At 42.5% G+C, this 20,679-nt stretch overlaps 1 protein-coding gene across 1 annotated transcript in view; it reads right to left on the bottom strand.

Moving 5' to 3' along the window:
- The window catches only part of LOC138245863 (ATP-binding cassette sub-family A member 9-like), a 2,236,336-nt gene that overhangs the window by 1,920,761 nt on the left and 294,896 nt on the right, over nt 1-20,679 (bottom strand). Inside the window, exon 7 of the mRNA XM_069199841.1 lies at nt 3,539-3,677. Within this exon, the coding sequence (XP_069055942.1) occupies nt 3,539-3,677 (139 nt within the window). The remainder of the gene's footprint in view (nt 1-3,538; nt 3,678-20,679) is intronic.

Here is a 20,679-nt window from a genome sequence, read left to right as displayed (position 1 = left end):
TAAAGCCCACCTGTCACCCACACCCACATCCAGTCATGTGACCCAGAGACCGGCTGCAGGCAGCCAAATGGCTAAAGCAATAAAATTCCAACTTTCTAAAAAGTGTTTTTTTTGGTTGCAATTTAAAATCAGACTTCACCATAAGTCTGGATTTTAAATTGTGATTCCAGAGCCACCAAACATGAACTTGTTATCTCTTCCCACTTAATTTACACTTCCAAAATGTAATAAGGTAACTCCAATGCTATCCTATGGGAGAGATAGGTCTTGCAGTAGTGAAAAACAAATTTAGGAGTTTTTCACTACCAAGACACATATAACTTAAAAGTACATGTCCTAATTTTAAATACATTGCACCCTGCCCTCTGGGCTGTCCAAGACCTACCCTAAGGGTGACATATGAATTGAAAAGGTAGGATTGGGCCTGGCAAAAGGTTTCCTTTGCCAAGTCAAAATGGCAGTTTAAACTGCACACCCTGGCTTTGCCAAGGCAGTTCTGAGACATGTTTAAGGAGCTACATAAGTGGGTGGCACAATCGGTGCTGCAGGCCCACTAATAGTGTTCAGTTTACAGGCCTGAGGCATGTGTAGTACCACATAACTAGGGACTTACAAGTAGATTAAATATGCCAATTGGGTATAATTGAATGTTACCAAGTTTTAAGCAGATAGCACAAGCTTGTTAGCACTGGTACTGGCACTAAGGCCAACAAATAAATTCAGCAAAAACCTGAAGGCAAAGGCAGAAAGGACCAAGTCCAACAGAATCCATGACAATTTGAGTTGCACTTCTGTGCAAAGTTAGTTACTATGGCTATGGTAATGCAAAATATTTTGTGTGTCAGGCTCCAGGTTTCTTGCACTGCAACAATGAATGGCAGATACATTTTCTAAAATTGTAGGCCTAGTGCTACATTTCACTCACCCAGGATTCCCAATCCATCATTGGCAATTTTGTTTACCTTCTCTGATTTTTCATCAACAGCAAGTATTATAGGAACTTGATTACATCAGACGCTTAATCATCAAATAATAATGGTGTTTGCCCTAACAGATGACTTAACTAAGTCACTCTTCTATGAGTCATTTGAACACCAGCCTTGATATTGCCTGAGGGAAAAATAAAGACAATCCTATTATAAGTGACTAGAAATAAGGCACACTAAAAGAGCAACAGTATTATCAGGCAGCACTACCATGCTTTTACCAGGCCATTATAAGTGTCGATATGTGGAATGGAGAATAAGGAGCCAAAATGAGATTTACTACGGCCATTTCCTGACCATCATCAAATTTCATCCCATTTTTCCAGCCATAGTTATGTCTGTACCTATGCACAAAAATGCCAGTGGTAGAGGATGTCATAACATACACTCATGGAGCCCGATGATATTCCAGGCTTGAACTCATTCCACACCCTTAGCTCCTCAACTGCCTCCTATTTGCTACTAGGGGGAAGGGGCAGGGAAATTAACTATAACTTTATTTGAGGGTCCTATAGCAGTGTTATTTCTGTTCTTCAAATGATCCCAATGACTTCAAAACTAGGTGTACTAAGGGCTGTGCTAGTGTTCCAAAGAGCAAGCAAAGGGTAGCAGGTGTAACTCCTGGTTAACTATAATCCATGTCCATGATTTTATTGTGTTTGATCAAATAGAACTGGAACAGTTGCAGACTATGTACTGCCATGACTGGAATTAGGGAAGATGAACTATGTCAGAGGATTTTTATGTTGTGAATTAATGTTTCTCTTTCTCATTCTATCATTCAATCATGCTGTTTTTCTTTATCCTCAAAGATTGTATGAGATGCTACAAGCACATGCTCTGCACAGTCTTTCAATCAATATATAGTCTGCTAAAAACAGTCCCCATTAGTCAGAAAGCCACACTAAGATTTATGCAACATTTGTACAATTTGATAGAATTCAAATTCTATAATTTGAATGTTTATACCTTCACAATAAATCCTTTGATTTCCCTCAGCCTTTCTACGGGGACACCTCCTCTAACTTGATGATTATTCACACTCGTTGTGTCCCTTTATCTTTACATTGTCATTTTTTCTAACTTTTAATGTGTCTTCTCAATTAGGCCTCAAAGTGAATTTGCTACAGTACTTGAGAAATTAAAAAATATAAATAAGTGCATTACTTGTCATTGGCTAATTTTGATGCCCTTCATTTTAGAAAATCAAGAACACTGAGGGGCCTGTTCAAAAACATTTTGTAGAATGTTTTGTAGTACTACAGAACACTATTCACAAGCCTTCGTGCAAAATTTACATCTCCACCTCTCCTATCTTCTTCTGTGTGGAGAGCTCCACCCAAAGTGCGAGGTCTCCACACACGTAAGTATACATTTTAGTAATAAATATGAGACGGACAGAGAAGAGTAGCTGGAAAATAGGGATTACTTCCTACTAGAGGGGAGGAGAAAATGGAAGTTTAAGGAGGGCTGAAATGAGGACCTGGGAGTGGTTTAGGGAAAGACTTCTACCCACACAATAAAGTGTAAGCTCATTCTGATTCACAAACTGCATTTCTAAAGTTACTCGAGCCACATAGGGACCCAATACTGCAGCAAAGAATTCCATCTCAGAAATGAAGTAATTCCAGCACCACAAATCGACAACCACTGGTAGCATTTTTTGTCTTTAGTTCTACATGTAGAGTAAATATATCATATTCATTTTCATTAATATTCAATGTACAAACATTGTAACAAACCTTTTCCAAGTTGAGTAAACATTTATACTTTTCCCTATAATTTACCATAGGAAGGACAGGCAGTTGGGCGGAGACCTCTGTATGGCAAAGTATATGTCTTCTTCACTTTGTCATAGGGAGATTTATACGTTGAGGGAATAGATAACTGCATGGTAAAGTATAGGTAGAAGTTCCCTATACTTTACCATCAGAAGATGCCCACCCCGTTGGCAGAGATATAAAGTATACGGAAATGTAAAATAAAGTGTATTAAGTTGAAAAATGTTTGTACGTTTTTTATGTTGAATAGTAACATAAATATATTTATTTTAAATAGAGAGCTAAAGAAAAAATGCTACAGCATTAGTAACTATTTTTAAATAAAAACTTCCATGTATATACACTAAATTACATTGAAATGGTTCACAAGTTTAAAGTAACAAATTAACTCCCACCCAACGTAAAAAATTAACATCTTTTATTTTGCGATATTAGCCAGTTTCTATTGGAGGATGTGGCAGAACCAGGAGTTGGCCATGTGTGGTGCTAGACTTACTACTGTTTCTTTAGTAGTAACGTACACTTGTAAGTAAGGCTCCTCCCCCTTTATCAGGGGGTGGAGATGCATATGTCTACTTTTATTTGTAAATTGATATTCAGATTTTGTGACTAGCCAAAGGTACTAAAGTTACTCAAAAGTGTAAAACGTAATGAATACATGCACATTATCACAAGTTGAATAACCTTTGTGAATAATTTTGTGAGAGTCCTGAATATTATTAACCACTTCACACATAAACAGACACACTAATATTTCAAAGTGAAACTTACAGAGGAAATACCGTAGAGGAAGAACAGGAGGAAGATCACAAGGTAACTGGAATCAAGCAGCAATCTATTTGTTATAACTAGTGACAATAGACTGGCCATTATAAATATAAATCCAGCATATAGTAGACCCCAGGACAGCCTAAAAAGAGAAAAATCACATATGAATTACTATTGATAGAGAAAAATGTAAATAGTCAGAACGGAATTATCAAATCACAGTTAAGAATGTTTCAACAGTCTTCTTGTTGGTGGCATGACATCTTGTCTAAAGATCTGTGCATCTTAAAATTAGCCCTCACAGTCATCTATCATCTCAAATTCAAAAGTCATAATCATCTAAAAGAATCTCTATTTCCTGTTCATAATTACAAGCTGATGCTAATCATAATCTTACAGATATTAGTTTGTAAATAGGAATAGGGGCTAGATTGTTACCTGATTATTTTCGATGTCTTGTGGCTTTGTTATAAAAAATGTTTTTAAGAAACATACAACTATTTAAGGACTGATCTCAATTCTCTCTTCCACCTCTCTCATCCTTTCTCATAATTCTTTAACTCTAGTCCTCCTTTTCACTCTTCACTGTTTTTTGTACCTCCTTAGTCCACAATTCTTAATGGTTTTGATGTGTTTGTGGCCCTTTTCTGTCTCTGATTTGTGGTTCTATCAGTTGGATTGTGTATTAGTTTCGCCTTCTGGATATTATGTCTCTGTTATAATAGTATTGAAATAAATCGCAGTGCATGAAATGTCTGGTTCAGCTGTTTATTTTAACGCTCCCCGAACTCCGTCCTTCTCACTCTCTGTCAACACACATCCCCAACATTATACAGTAAGCTCCCGGGTATACCACTTCTTCCACATTCTAAGGAACCACAGGAGATACCAATTCCTATTCCTAATGTATTGAATTGTCTATTTCTTGAACTGTTATTTTAACATCGTACTTGAAATAACTATATACCATTTTGTCTATGAGACTGCACTTTCACATATATACACATTTATGTGGATTATAACAGTCTCCCTCTTTCTATTCCTTGAGGTAAGATGGAGTTTGGTGCCCTGCTAATCACTTCAATTTAAATCTTCAATTCCATTTGATAGCTACAAGTTTGCTTTAAGACTTTTGTTAACCTTTCTGTGCTTTTCGCCTAACACTGATGACATATATTCTGTGCAGGATAGGACTGTGGCTAATGGAAGGAGTCACCCTTCCATCGGGCATTCAAGCAGTGGAATCAACAGACCTTCTTAGCATTCAGTCCCTGATGGATTGCAATGCCAATTACTTCTTAGGTTTGGTAATTCTATGGATCTTTGTAAGGATCTAACACCAGAGTTACAGCAAACGCACATTGAGAGTTCAGATATTGATATAACAGCCAAAGGACATATTAGTAGTCCGCTTAAGTGGCCTATGTTCTTCTGGAGATCCAATGCAATTACAATATGTTTTGGATTTTCTTGTGGTGCATTTTGCGTTTTACCCTGAATAGTTTTGTCAGGATCAAGTTAAAGTAGCTTACCTGATTGGCTGTGTTCCTGTATCTGCATTAACCTGGACACCTCCTTTATTATCAAATTCTGATGCAGGTTTACAGTGTGATGATACACTCTTGCTAGCAATTAAGAAGATATTTGAATGTCCTCATTTGGAGTTTTCTGCTGAGGCAGCATTGTGCGATTAATTCACCTACATGACTCATTTTTGACATTTAACAGCTGGAACAAATTGGATTGAGGGAATTACTCTTTTTTGACATGGCCTTAGAGAAGAGATTAAAGACTAATTGATTTGCTCACATTTTCTGAAAGTATTGATCTAGTTCTGTTAATTTAGCATGATTACAAGAGATACGAAAGGAAAGAAGAAGTGCTTTGACTTTCTTATATTGGATTTTTCATGAATCGTACTGATGATCAACTGTTCCTTCTACTGACTGTCCTTATGAAAAGAAAGGGGGAGCTTCCTAATACCTCCACATTGCGGGACAGTGGGACCTGTGGAATGTTTAGTGATCAGGACTAGGCCAATGAAAATGACATTCCTAAAAGAGTCAAGCAAACTCTTGAAATTACTCAAATTTGATGGCTCAAGCATTAACTTCAGGCATGGTAGAAGAGGCCTCTTTTCCTTTGCAAGTCTCATTTAGGAACAATAGAGAAATGTTGTCTTTTGATGTTATTGCCTCTCTCAATTATGCTGTCATTTTTGGAATTCCTTAGACAAAGAGGAATGATTAATTTGTAAACTGATCAGCTCAAACAATATCTTTGTCATCACAGTTTTGTCATGATCATTATTATGCTCCTGGAAGCCACTGCTAAACTTGTAAGGAGACCAAGGAATGCATGTTTAATCTAATGGTGGCTAAACTCTCAATTGTGCCACTGCACTACCATGCTTTTTCTCCAGTTTTGATAGGCCTAAAGTTTGTTTACTTTTTCTTCTCAGGGAATATGATTGTGTAATAATAATGGACCCAGCCACTATTACTTCTTAGGGCTCCTTAACTGAGAAAGAAAAGAAAACCTTAAAGGTTACTTTACAGGAGAGTTTGCCAAATGGTTTAATTGTGCCATATTCATCACTTTCTGAAGGCACCTTTGTTGTTTGCACCCAATAAGGATCAAGCTCTTGTATTGATAACTCACATTTAAATCAGAATCAAAATAAATATCATTGGGCACTTCTTAAGGAAATCTGATGAAAAGAGCAATCTCTGAGGGGAAGTTGGCCGAGCAAACTTGATGATCATTGTGTCTTAGATCTTGATGCTCTAATTTTTATACCTTAGCCCATGTTAGGCCTTAGCAATACCAGCCTTGTTTATATAGTGAGCGAGCAAACAAATAAGGTTTGGAATTTTGGAAGCTGAAAAAATCTGCCCTACCTTGTAATTGAGAGGTAATGTTGCTAGGCTGGCTGCGCCGCTTTCTCGCACGCTCACTGGCAGTAGACTTGACCGCAGACAGTGTACCTTGCAGCAGCGCACCGCAACCTGGCTGTTGCCTTCAGCGGGAGAAGCCTGCCACTGGTGGGACGTGCAGCGGGCCTTGAATCCTGGGGCATTAAAGAGAGCAAGAACCCTCACCTCACAGCAGCTGGCCTGCAGTGCTGCCATCCAGTTTGGCATTCTTCTCCTGGGGCCATATTTGGGGACAGATTTACCTTCCTCAGTGCTTTCTCTTCCCAGAGTGCTTCTTGCATGCCACTGGGAAGATTTAAAAACTCCCAGTCCAAGATGACTGCTCTCCATAGGGGTTTGAAGAGAGCTGCTCAACTGAATATGGCATATTAAGCACTTCCTGTTTCTTTCCTATATGAGGAGCAACATTTTGCTTACTATTTGCAGCAAACCGCTCTGAGTAATCAAGCTGTAGTGTTCTCACTCCTGTTCCTCCAGTTTCTTGGTAGTCTCTGTTGGAATTCTATCATATCATTTCGCTCTTTGATCAGCTTCATCAAATCCAGTGATCTCCTTATCCTGTGATTGGCCATTCTACATCCTGTGCCAAATCCTTGCCTATGGGAGTTTTTTTTGCTGTAGGCCCTTTCCTCTTAATCTTTGGGGCCTTTTTCTGCCAAGGCGTTACCCAGTGTTAGTGGCAACGTGGCTATTGGAAGGGGTTGCCCTAATCTCTGGCAAACAAGGACTGTGAAAACCTGGGGATTCGGACCCAGAAATATACAAAGGCCTGTGGTTCTGAGTTGAATTCCTGAAGGTGATAGGTAATAAATAGTCAAAAGCAGCATCAATGCAACACCAGGCTGCCCAAACCTGATGGCAACTTAAAGCTGCATGAAAGATGAGTGCTACTGTGCTGATGGATTAATCACATTTTACTGAAAGTTCAGTTCTGTTTCTGTTTTCTGCTTACAGTGCATGCTGTATTGTAAAGCTTCTGATATGTTGCTATCTGACTAAAGTTCGGATTCGGCGTCAGTAACAACCTATGGTGGTGAAGTACCTCCATGTTTCTTCAGGTGGCATAAGATTTTGATTGGGAAGTTGATCTCTCCACCTCACTGGCTGTTGGAGGAGGTGGCTGGCTACTGGGGGTCTGGCTTGGGACCATTACCCCATTTAACTTAGTGAAGTACTGCATTCTACTTTGCTTCTACTTTTGGGCTGGATTAAATAGACTGGATTGTTATAATTCCATGCAGAGGTTTTTTTAAAAATACATTTTTATCGGATATAAAATGTGTTTTCCTTCCCTTTGACTATCATTTCTGCTGCCTCTCCTACTGCTTTTGCCTCTCTCCTTGTTCTCTGCTTTCTGTACGATAATGCAGGCTATATGAGGAGTATATATGAGCAAGCTACAATGTTATTGAACTACTGTTGTTGAAATGCTCTTCAACCTTAGTAAACCTGATAATAAAGTCTGATAATATAAACTGTCAGTATGTTAATTATCTCTAGGATGCTGTTACTAATATACCATATTGGGGGTTTGAATCTAAAAATAGAAGAAATGTGAGATGAAATCAGAATATGGGGAGAGGTGTACAAGGCAAAGGAAGAAGGGAGGAAAAAGAGAGGGAATGATTGACAAATGAGCTTCACATTATGGTGACAGGGTTTTTTGGGGGCTTTTTAACATTGATAACTAGTGTATAATTAAGAGGTAAATTAGTAAAGTATACTCATAAAATATTTATTAGTAGTATTATAACACAGATAAGCCAGAAAAGCCAGCCTATGAAGAATGTGGAATGTGAAGACTTTGCCTCTTCTGTAGCTCATGTAAAGGCCAATATTGTGATGACTGTTTTACTGCTGAATGAATTTCGTCTATTTATAATTTTATTTATCATAGCTGCTTTGTTTTTCTTATTTGGTTTTTTCCAATTTGTGCTTTTATAGACTTTGTAATAGACTATTCATTGTGAATATTGGAACGCAGAGTCAAAGCTGAGTTAGAAATAAAGTTTTAAAATTTAAGAGTGAACTTAAAACTGAGTACTAATCAAAGAACTGTCAAAATAACTGCAAGATAGAGAATAAAGCTAAAATAAAATCATGCAGTGTAAATACAAATGCTGAGTAGGCAATCAAATTGTGACTGAAGGAGATAAAACACAGCTCTACACAATATATGTATATGTCACATACTAGTGATTAAATTTTTAATAAGTGTGTCACGGTTGGTGGTCAGGGTGAGCTAGGAGTGTCTAGCAAGTGCAAAAGATCAAAGCAGCTCATTGTATACCAAGAATAGACACACAGGGGGTCATTACGAGTTGGCGGGTGATTTTTACTGTCCGCCGAATTTCCGACGGGGAGGTTGTGACCACACAGGATACCTCCCCGCTGGCCACCTTAATACTTCCCTGCGCGGCTGGCGGGTGCAAGCCTAGCGGAAAACAGGCTACAGCATTGTCTCCAGCTTGTAATCGAGCCAGCGGCAATGTCTCCAGCTCGTAATTGAGCCGATGGCAATGCTGTAGCCTGCAGGGTGCACCAGCACCCTCGCGTTTACTGACTGCGGAGCAGACAGTGAACATTGCGAGGGGGCTGGCCAGAGGGGGTCCTGCACTGCCCATGCCAAGTGCAAGGGCAATAGTGTGGTAGAAGTCAAAAGAACAGTGATTAAATGTAAGAAGCACTGGCATGATTGCAAGTGCAGAACAAAGGAGAAACTGGCTAGCACTGCAGGCCCGTGAAGGAAGTTCAGTGCCCCAGGTGCAGCTGGATGAGTTGGAGGAGATGGTGGCAGCCATCATCCCGGGGCATGCCAGTGCTGCCTATGAGGAACAACAAGACCAACATGGTAAGTTACTGTGAGGGGCAATGTGGCAACAAGGTAATGTTGTAAGGTGCTGGCAGCTATGTCCCAGCACTCCACTGCACAGTCTGCAGTCCAAAAGATAGTATGCTGGCTCACCTATGGCCAAACATCAAATAAATGTAATTCGCACTGACCAGTTACAATTTGCACAGCTGAGTCCAGCTCCATTACCTTCCTCCCTTCAATATGTGAAGTGCAGCAGCAGTCCACATTTATCTTTCTTTGTATACTGGCACTTGCAGTGGAATGTACAACATCACTCACCACAACTACAACTCTGACAATACAAAGCAAACAACATGGACTGGAACAATACATCATGCATGCACGCTACTACCCTGCACAACCTGACTGTGACAATGCAGGCCACGTTGCACCATGAAGCTACTCATTGTCACTTTGACCCATGCACACTAATCTAGACTGCAAATCCTCCATATGGAATGGGTGTGGCAGAGGAGAAACCAGTCATCTGAAGGGGATCAGGTGTGGGCCATGGGAAGTATCTACATATAGGGACATGGTAAGAGACACATCTATAGTATCCTGCATGAAACTATATCGCACCCAGCTGACTTGGTGTACAGGGTGAGAGCACACAGGTGTCAGCTGGCATGGAAGGGACCACTTGAACTCCTCTCATCCACTAAATCGGAATGGGTGTGGGGGGAATGCAAGAGATGCACACCAGAGGACCATGCGTGTCCAAACTAATGATGATATGTTTGCCTGGAGAGCCCCTGCTAGTGCTGTGCACTGTAGTGCCTGGCTGTGCATGTAACTCTGCCACTCGGTCTGAATGTGGAGACTGAATACCAGGGATGAGAGAATGGACATGTGTACTGCAAAGTAGCCTCACCAATACACATGCACTTCTGCATCTGACTGTGCCACACTTGTGTCAAAGGTGGGTAGGGATGGCAGAGAATAGCCCCTTGGGGTACTACATCTTACATGTCATGTGGCCCTGGGTGCAGATGTAGCACATGCCCTGAGGAGGTCTGATGCAACATTGTCTCACGGTGCTACATGTATAATTTGGAGGATGTCAAACAGGGACCTGACGGATATTAAGATCTACTTAGCCACCACAAATGACAGGTACTTGGCAATATTTGCAGCACTACTTCTATGTGGGGTGATGCCTGACCCACAGCCCTCAATAACAACTCAAGATGTAGCTCCACTGGATATGGTCACACCAAATCTACATGTCGCAGACAAATGAGAGTGAATGTAGTATCTAGGTAGCATCACTATGTGGCACTACCTCGTGTCCAAGGACCTAAAAGTGCATAAAAAGAGGAAGCATGTACATATACAATGGCTTGGGCCTGAGTCAAATGGCGTGTGACACTCTGCGAACGACCAACTCTGATCATGATGAAATGGGGTGAATGTCAGTGATCCTAATCTATCCAGTAGGACAGGGCCCAACACCTCAGAGTAGGCATACAGTGCTTCTGAGAACAATGCAGAGATTCTGCCATCTGTAAGGGAACTACAGTGCAATTTGCCATTGATAACCATGTGTAACAGGTGTCATACGCATCACTGTTGAACTGAAGGCGCGAAGTCTGAAACATTGATTGTCAACCTGATTACTCATGTCAACATCTAACAGAGATCACCCTTACCATTTCTCTATCTCATTGCAGAGGATGAACTCATACCTCCTGGCCAGCAGACTGTCCCAGATTTCAGCAATGATGTGGATGACAAGCTTCAGACCATAAAACCATAAACACAGACACCCACCAGCAAATCCTGGGCTCCATACAGACACCATCTCCGGTCACCATGAGGCTTAATAGCATTGTGGGGTCTCCACATGATCCACCTACCATCCAACATACACCTCCTGCCATCCCACCCAGAGCTGTGGACTCCTGGAACCAACAAATACTATTTCAACAGACTGCGGTAGGAGTCTACCAGGAGCTGGCAATCAGGTGCGGGCAGGGACGGAGACCATGCCAGGCACCCTAGAGGCAGTCTGTAGGTGCCTCAGTCCAAATAAGGACAACTATGCAGCCATAAGAGGCACCTACTCTCCACTCCATGGCTTCCACCAGTCCCTGACTGACAGAGCAGATGTCATGAGACAGAGGCATGATCAAATGTCCTGCCAAAGTGGCACCAGGGAGGTTGCCAACCAGCTGGGTTCAATCAGAACCATCTTGGAGTCCACGGCACAGAAGCAGGATTTCATCATTGCTACCATTGCTGCCTACCACTATGATGTTGCTTCTGTGTTACAAAATCAGCAGATCATCCTTGCTGCTGTGCTGCCATAACTGTAGCAACAGAGAAATGCTGCTGTAGACATGGGATCCATATCTTCAGCCCTTGATGTGTGAGTGCCTCGTTCTAATCCGGCACCTACAACACCCTTCTCACGGTAGGCACTCCACACATTAAAGGAGGAAGATGTGGACAGTACCTCTTTCACCCACAAAAGTCTCCCCTGTTGACCTCACACATTTGGGGACTCTCATTGTGCCCAATCTACTGAATCACTACTCTCTTCCACATGTCCAATTACATGTTCCCCCCATGGACTCCGTTTGGACACCCACTGGCTCTATACATCTTTTGAGGTTGTTCTCCTGGGAACTGTTTCTGTGAACTTCCTATTTATTTGCACATCTAAATTAAATCAGTTAGTCCAACCTGCAAGTTGTATGTGTGTTTGAGTCAGGACTAAGTTGAACATGGTGCATTGTGTACACCAACTACTTGCTAATGGGAATTTATCTGGATTGGAACCATGGACAAAGCTACACAGAAAGAATGAAACATATTTGGCTCACCAGATGTGTATGTTGACTAGCAAGCCGTCACTCAAGCTAGCAAGCATGAAGTGCAACAGGTATCATGCAGTCAATATTAAAGGTGATTTAAGTCACACCATATAAGGCTGGTCTACCCATGGGTAGTAGCAACCAAATAACATTGTTGTGACAAGCAAATGATGCAAGGCTAGGTGGTTAAGGGACATTCATCAGTATGTGAGTTAAAAATCATTGGATTAGGGTGAATGCTTTAAATGCCTCCAATGCATGTCACATACCTTACCCACACAGAGCAACTGTGTGTAAATACCTGTCTTGGGCTGTGAATCCATTCACATCCAAATTGCCACGTATACTGCTCAACAATGTTTGTAAGTAGCTCGTATGATTCCATGGCCAACCTGAGAGGTACCTGTCCATAGGTAAATCACCAAGTAACACATGTTGCCAAACATTGGTAGCAAAGCCAGAGGCATGTACTTTACATTACCTGAGCAGACATGCTAATTCCTACACAGTAAATCAAGATGTAGACTTGCATGTAGCAAACAATAATATTTAATGAGACATAAAAATATATATGACTAAAAGTACCTAACCTACAAAACCTAACTGTTCTAACCTAACCTAAGCTACCTTATCCTAGATACTTATTACAACTACCTTAACTTAACCTACCTTACACTATGCATTTAACACCACATCATAACCATCAACTCCCACCCCCCTTAAAACACATCTTCATACAAAGACAATAGAAGCTACATCAGTGCATCAACTATCTACACACCGCCAGGGGTAATGTAGCGTCCATACCGCCAACAGGCTGGCGGTACGGAGGCCCTTATTACGACCGCGGCGGTAGCGCCGCGGTCACACCGCCGGCGCCGGCGGTTTCCTGCCGTTTTTGCCCCGGCCGTGATAATCCGCCAGGGCAGCGCTGCAACCAGGGCTGCCCTGGGGATTATGACACCCCTACCGCCAGCCTGTTTCTGGCGGTTTGCACCGCCAGGAAGAGGCTGGCGGTAAGGGGTGTCCTGGGGCCCCTGGGGGCCCCTGCACTGCCCATGACATTGGCATGGGCAGTGCAGGGGCCCCCTAACAGGGCCCCGGCCAGCTTTTGAAAAGCGCGACGGGTGCTACTGCACCCGTCACACGGCCACAACACCGCCGGCTCCATTAGGAGCCGGCTCCTATGTTGCGGCCTCATCCCCGCTGGGCCGGCGGGCGCAAACTCGGTTTCCTGCCGTTTTTGCCCCGGCCGTGATAATCCGCCAGGGCAGCGCTGCAACCAGCGCTGCCCTGGGGATTATGACACCCCTACCGCCAGCCTGTTTCTGGCGGTTTGCACCGCCAGGAAGAGGCTGGCGGTAAGGGGTGTCCTGGGGCCCCTGGTGGCCCCTGCACTGCCCATGCCATTGGCATGGGCAGTGCAGGGGCCCCCTAACAGGGCCCCGGCCAGCTTTTCACTGTCTGCATAGCAAACAGTGAAAAGCGCGACGGGTGCTACTGCACCCGTCACACGGCCACAACACCGCCGGCTCCATTAGGAGCCGGCTCCTATGTTGCGGCCTCATCCCTGCTGGGCCGGCGGGCGCAAACTTGGTTTGCGGCCGCCGGCCCAGCGGGGATGTCGTAATGGGGGCCGCGGAAGTGCGGCCGCATTGGCGGCCGCACCGCAGTTACTGCTTGGCGGGCGGATACCGTAATGACCCCCATAGTCCTGAAAAAATCTATATATTTTGATGAATTGTTTAAAAATGTTATTTTTTGTATATACTAGACATCATCCCCCACTCACAAATTGAACCCATCCCTACCAAAACCTATTCACTAATATACATACCCTATTCTACAACAGCTAACCTAATTTAAGCTATAAAAACATCTTATGTTAAAAAAACTATACACAAGGGGAAGCTACACGGAAGTTGTGTATTTTCACTGGAACTGTGCACTGGGGCGTGGAGCAGTATGGCACAACCAAATTTTACAATTATTCCCCCGCAAGCATTTTGGGCTGCAGGAAGTGTGCCACCTGTCAAGTGGGTGGAATGGAAAGACTATTTTCTAAATTACCTAGGTGCCATTGACGTAGAGAATAAAATGGCTGCAGAACAGAAGAAAAGAATCTTGTTACATTCGTTGAGGTCTATTGGATTGAAGACATACAATAAAATGCCAAAATGTCCTGTGAGGGGGGACATATGTGTTTTTAATGCAGCGATGCAAGATCTTCATAAATACTTTGCACCTAAAAGTTTGCATTGGAATTGTTAGATACAAGTTTTTCCAAAGAAAACAAGAGAAAGGGGAGTCCGTGGATGACTATGTTGCAGACTTAAGAAAATTAGCCCTTGACTGCAAGTTTGGCGCAATCCATGATGACATAATAAGGGATCAAGTAGTTATGCATGGTAACAATCAATCCATTCAAGAAAGATTATGGATAAATGGTGATTCTCCACTTGAGGATATCTTAGCCATAGTACTGAAGGCAGAAATTTCTGAAAGGTGTGTTTCTGAGTTAAAGTCGACAGAGAAAAGTGCTGATAGTGCTTATAAAGTGGTGAATCGTAAAGTGGTGAAGGAGCAGAAAACTCTGCAAAGTGGGGATGGTGAGAGAAGATGTTACAGATGTGATTGCAAGGAACATCTGGCGTAGGCTAAAACATGCCTTGCCTTAAAACTTAAGTGTAGTAAATGTGGTATTGTGGGCCACTTTGCAAGGGTATGCAGAAATAAAAAGAAGATAGTTAAATGCATATATGAAGGCAGTGATCAAACAGGAAGTGATATTGAAGAAAAAAACGTCGAGTCCAGAGGAATTGTGGAGGATGGAAACTTTGGGGGTGATTCTCACCCTGGCGGGCGGCGGAGGCCGCCCGCCAGAGTTCCCCCCTCCAAAATACCACTCCGCGGTCGAAAGACCGCTGAGGGTATTTTGGGTTTTGCACTGGGCTGGCGGGCGACCGCCAAAAGGCCGCCCGCCAGCCCAGTGCAAAACAGCCTTCCCACGAGGACGCCGGCTCAGAATTGAGCCGGCGGAGTGGGAAGGTGCGACGGGTGCAGTGTGTAAAGCAGACACTGAAATACAAAATGGGGCCCTCTTATGGGGGCCCCTGCAGTGCCCATGCCATTGCCATGGGCACTGCAGGGGCCCCCAGGGGCCCCACGACACCCCATACAGAGCCGCCAGGAACAGGATGGCGGTATGGGGTGTCAGAATCCCCATGGCGGCGCAGCGAGCTGCGCCGCCATGGAGGATTCTTTAGGGCAGCGGAAAACCGGCGGGAGACCGCCGGTTTTCCACTTCTGACCGCGGCAAAACCGCCGCAGTCAGAATGCCCTGCGGGGCACCGCCAGCTTGTTGGCGGTGCTCCCGCCAACCCTGGCCCCGGCGGTCCATGACCGCCGGGGTCAGAATGACCCCCTTTATTTTGAATATAACTGATGAGAATACCAAAGGGAAACCAATGTGTGATATGGAAATTGGTGGTAGTCCTATTACAATGTATGCAGACTCTGGTTCATCATTTACCATAATAAATGAGAAAGTGTGGAACAAGCCATTTGTGGATAAAATAGACAAGCAATTATTACAACCAGATATTCAACCTGAAAGTTATACTGGGGAAAAAATTTACTTATTAGGTTTCAGATGGCTTTTGCTCTCTTTCAAAAACAGGTGTGTCAGAGGGAAGCTATATGTGTCGAAAAGAGGACCGTCAGTACTCGGTTGGAAAGATCAAGGACAGTTACAAATGGTTTTAGATCCAAACGGCAAGGAAAAAGTGATGGTGGTGGGTGAAGGGCATTCCTTGGCAACAGAAATGGAAAGAAATTTTCCTAAAGTTTTTGATAAACAACTGGGGAAACTAATTGGTTTTGAACACGAAATTGTGCTAAAAAAAAGTGCTGTACCAAAAATCCATAAAGTGAGATTGGTGCCCATAATGATAAGAGAGGAGGTTTCAAAGGAGTTGGAAAAATTGATGTTGATGGATGTTATTGAACCAATGTAAAAGTTCGGAATGGATTTCACCTGTGGTAACTGCACGGTGCAGCAACGGGAAGATTCGCTTATGCGTTGACATGAGATATTTGAACAACAACATTGTTATTGATCGCTTTCCGTTAAATGGTTTCCAGTCTTGAGGGTGCCTGTTGGTTTTCCACGATTGACTTATCAGCAGCCTATTATCAAATTCCTCTGTCAGCAGAATCAAGGAAACTTACAGCCTTCACTACACCTTTTGGGTGTTTCCAATATAAGAGGATGCCGTTTGGACTAGCTTCAGCTGTAGCAGTTTTTCAACGTTTAATGCATAGGTTGTTTGGAAAGTCCATGGGGGTGATGTGTTTCCAGGATGCCATTTTGGTGTTTGGGGAAGATAGGAATGTACATGATGGAAGGTTGCGACATGTGTTAGAGGTGTTGGAAAGCAAGGGTTCAACTGTAGAATTAAGCAAGTGTAAATTTGCTGAGAGAACTGTGGAGTATTTGGGACAAGAGATCAGTGGAGAGGGGGTAAAACCTAAGGCGTCATTGGTTGATGCTATCGTTAATGCATCAACTCCTACAACCAAGGATGAGGTAAGGTCATTCTTGGGAATGGCGGAATTGTGTGAAAAATGTATCTCAAATTTTGCATGAAAAGTTTATAACTTGAGACTTCTACTTAAGAAAAATACACAGTTTGTGTGGAATGATGTATGTGAACGAGAGTTTGAAAACATTAAAAAGGATTTGAGCATAGTAGCCAATTAAGAGAGTTTTGACCCAGAATTAGACACTTTTGTAACCACAGATGCAAATAACAAAGGACTGGGTGCGGTTTTATCTCAGAGAGACAGGGATGGAAGGGAGAGGATCATATTGTTTGCTTCCAGATCTTTGTCACCATCTGAGGAGAGGTATTTTATTTAAAAAGAGGCCTTAGCTTGTGCTTGAGCATTGGAACATTTCCGTGTGTTTGTGTGGGTTAAGAATATTACAATTCAGTGTGATCATAAACCTTTGATCAAGTTACTTACTTGTGAAGGTAGTGTGTTGGCATCAGCGAGAATACTAAGGTTGTCCATGTGCATGAAGGATTTTATGTACTGCATCGTGTATGTACCTGGAAAAAGCAATCTAATGACGGATTGCTTATCCAAATTGCCAAGTCCTTTAGAAAGGTCTGTGGATGATCCGTGGAGTGAATTCAGTGTTGCTCTTGTACATGATTCTAGTAAATCTGCCCTGAATAAAGATTTTTGGAGGAAAGTATGTTCTAGAAGGGTGGCCTAGGAAGGACCACCTACCAGAGCCTTGTAGGTACTTCTGGGAAGTTAGATATGAGCTTTCTGTAGTGAAGGATGTTGTTTTGAGAGGAGATAAAATCGTTCCTCCATGTGGTTTGAGGGAAGCGATTTTGGAATTGTGTCACGAAGGCCATTTTGGCATCGTCAGGATGAAATCTGTGGTTAAGGATTTATTTTGGTGGCCGGGTGTGGACAAGGCAGTGGAAAGATTAGTTAGATCTTGTGAAGTATGTTCCTCAGCTGATAGGAGTTTGTGTACCCTGAGGCCATCTATGGAGCAAATGCTTTTACCCAATCAACCATGGGAATGTGTTGCTGTGCATTTGTTTGGACCAGTTGGCGATGCTCAGGAGTATGTGGTTGTACTAATTGACTTGTTTTCTAAATGGCCGGAAATCGGACTATTTGAAAGGGCCGACACCACTACAGTTCTGGAATTCTTGGACAAAGTGTTTTTGTCCAAAGCTATTCCAGCAAAATTATTGAGTGACAATGGGGTGCAATTTGTTTCTGATGCTGCAAGGAAGTATTTTGAGAAAGTGGGGATCAAACACAAAATGACATCCCTGTATAATCCAAGTGGTAATGGCACAGTAGAAAGATTCAATAGAGTCATCAAGGGTGTTATTCAGGGAGCTATGGAAAAGTGTGAGGCTTGGCATACAGCTGTTTTTAAGGCGATGTGGGCATATAGAATCACTGAGAATGGAGCAACAGGATTAAGTCCCTTTGTTATTATGAGAGGAAGAAATCCCAGGAGTAAGCATAACCCTGCTTGGTTGGTAGATACTGGAATTAGACACTGGTCTATAGAGTTGGTGAAAGATTGTTTGGACAAGTCACAAGAAAAAACTAAGTTATATTATGATAAACTTCATCATGTGAAGCCGGTCAAGATTAATGTAGGTGATTGGGTTTGTGTTAAGAAGCCTTATACCGTTAGGAAGGGTGAGAGTCGGTATTTCGGACCAGAGCAGGTGATGGAAGTGTTACATAATGCTGTCACATTGAGTGATGGTGGAGTTTGGAATCTTAAACGTGTTGCTTTGCTTAACAATGGGCAGAATCTTATGTGTAATGATGAAGATATGGATGGAACAGTGGATGGGAGCGGAACTGCTGATTGGTTAGAGGATGAAGTGGATGGACATAGAGTATAAGGGGGGAGGATTGTTTTTCTACCCTTGATCAGGGTAATAGCGTCAATGATTGTGAAGCTGGTGTTAATGAGTGGTGTTAATGAGTGTGAAGGAGGTGAGACGCAAGCATCAGATCATGAGATGGGGCGTTTGGATGGTGTGTTGCGTGAAGGGAAAAGGAAGGTGATACGTCCTTGTTGGTTGAAGGATTTTGTGTTGGGACATATAGCAGTTACTCCGAATACCTAGTGGGTGGTTGATCTCTCTTAGGTGTGTGTGGGTGTGTTTCCTTTAATATTATTGCATTGTGTATTTTTTTTCCTTTAATATTATTGCATTGTGCATTTTTGGTTTTCCATTAAACTTATTTTTTATTTTTTAGAATAAAGAGGGGGGACGTGTTGTGTGTGGTTATTCGTATTCTTGGGGTGGAATGTTATGGCTGGTGACACGAGGGGATTCCAAGGTCTATGACGTGCGGAGTCTCCCCGTGTCAGTTGAGCCTCGGTGTGTTAAGGTGCGGACCTGTTTCCTTGTACCTCTAATCCTTGAATAAGAGAAGAGTTAATTCACCTGTGGTTCCTGTGCTTTCATCGAGCAGCCACTACTTCAGTCATTCGTACACTTAATTCAGTGGTAACCAAATGCTGCAGGTGTATTCTAAGCAAGTATAGCAAAAGGGGCCTGGAAAGGGCTGCTTATAAATAAGTTTTGTGGTCTTACTGTGGTCATACAATGATCTATTTGAGCATAGATGTATTTACTGCTGAAAGTGAGTACAATTCAGAAAAAATAGGAAAAAGCTTTTTTATGTGATCATTTAATGTATGCTAAGGACACCTAATGTCTGTTGTTTTGTAGGTTTATTTCATTAATGGCCAAGTTGGATATAGTTGTGCTGCATAGTCCTGCATGTATAAGGTATGAGTGGATAAACAGCCAACCTAGACATTAACAAACCAAATTATTATCCTGAGGACATTGAAATACGGTGGGCAGGATATCTGTCATGTTTGTGATGGAGTGAACCGACAACTAAACTCCAAACCAGGCCACAAATCAGCAAAATTCAGAAGATAGTTCCATTTAAGTTCCAGAATGCTTAACATGCTGAGCGTGTTGTATTGAAACCACCCCGAGCTCGATCTGTTTCTCTGATTCTCTACCTTCTGCATTTCTGCTTCTCCTTCTGAAATTCATCTGATAATCTGCTGATGTTGTACTTGATTTACACACTATTGCTAGCGCTAACCCTCTGCATACACTTTATTGGTGTACCATTCAGCCCATTGTGCTTATAATCTCCTTCTGTGCATATACTTTTGAAAGTGTCTGGGTTTAATTTACATTACAAAAATTATAATATTGTTTATTCAAGAACAAAACAAAAAATACAGCAAAGTATGAATTACATTCTCAATGATACATAAAATCAAGAATCACTGCTCATCAACACTTCATGAAAGGTTATAAAATCAGGTCTAAAACATTGCCCTCTCAGGCATGTATGATGTAAAATTAAGGTCACTGTCAACACCAAAATGTTTGCAATTTGCAGCACAGTGCCTTCTTCTCTGTAACCACATAACTGATAAAAATGTTGCCACACTATAGACCAGTGGTTCCCAAACTTTTCACATCTGTGGACCCCCACTTTATCATTACTGGAACCCGGGGACCCCAACTGAATCATTATTGGAATCTGGGGACCCCCTACTAAGCCATTACTGAAAGCTGGGGACCTAATCTGTTAATTTTAGTGTATTTTCTGAGCAGCCGCGGACCCCCTGAGAAGGCTTTGCGGACCCCCAGGGGTCTCCGGACCACAGGTTGGGAACCACTGCTATAGACAATAGTTTCTCTTATGTTCGCTCTCAGGATCTCCAAGACCTCAACATACTGCCTTGTCCCTAGCCTTTGGAAAATGGGCAAAATACATTTTCTGTGGGCGGGGGAGGGGTCATAAGTTTATCTTTATTAAAAGGTTTCTTACCCTCTCTGCTACAGCAGCTATTCATCGCAAGAATTTCATATCTGAATTTGACATACAATTGCTTGGAGACTGGACGAACTATGGTATGCTTTTGTGATCCAAAAA

Source organism: Pleurodeles waltl, chromosome 7 (assembly GCF_031143425.1).
Source record: "Pleurodeles waltl isolate 20211129_DDA chromosome 7, aPleWal1.hap1.20221129, whole genome shotgun sequence".
Lineage (NCBI taxonomy): Eukaryota > Metazoa > Chordata > Amphibia > Caudata > Salamandridae > Pleurodeles > Pleurodeles waltl.
The sequence above is the reverse complement of the archived record's forward strand: the minus strand, read 5'-3'. Positions and strand labels throughout refer to the sequence as shown.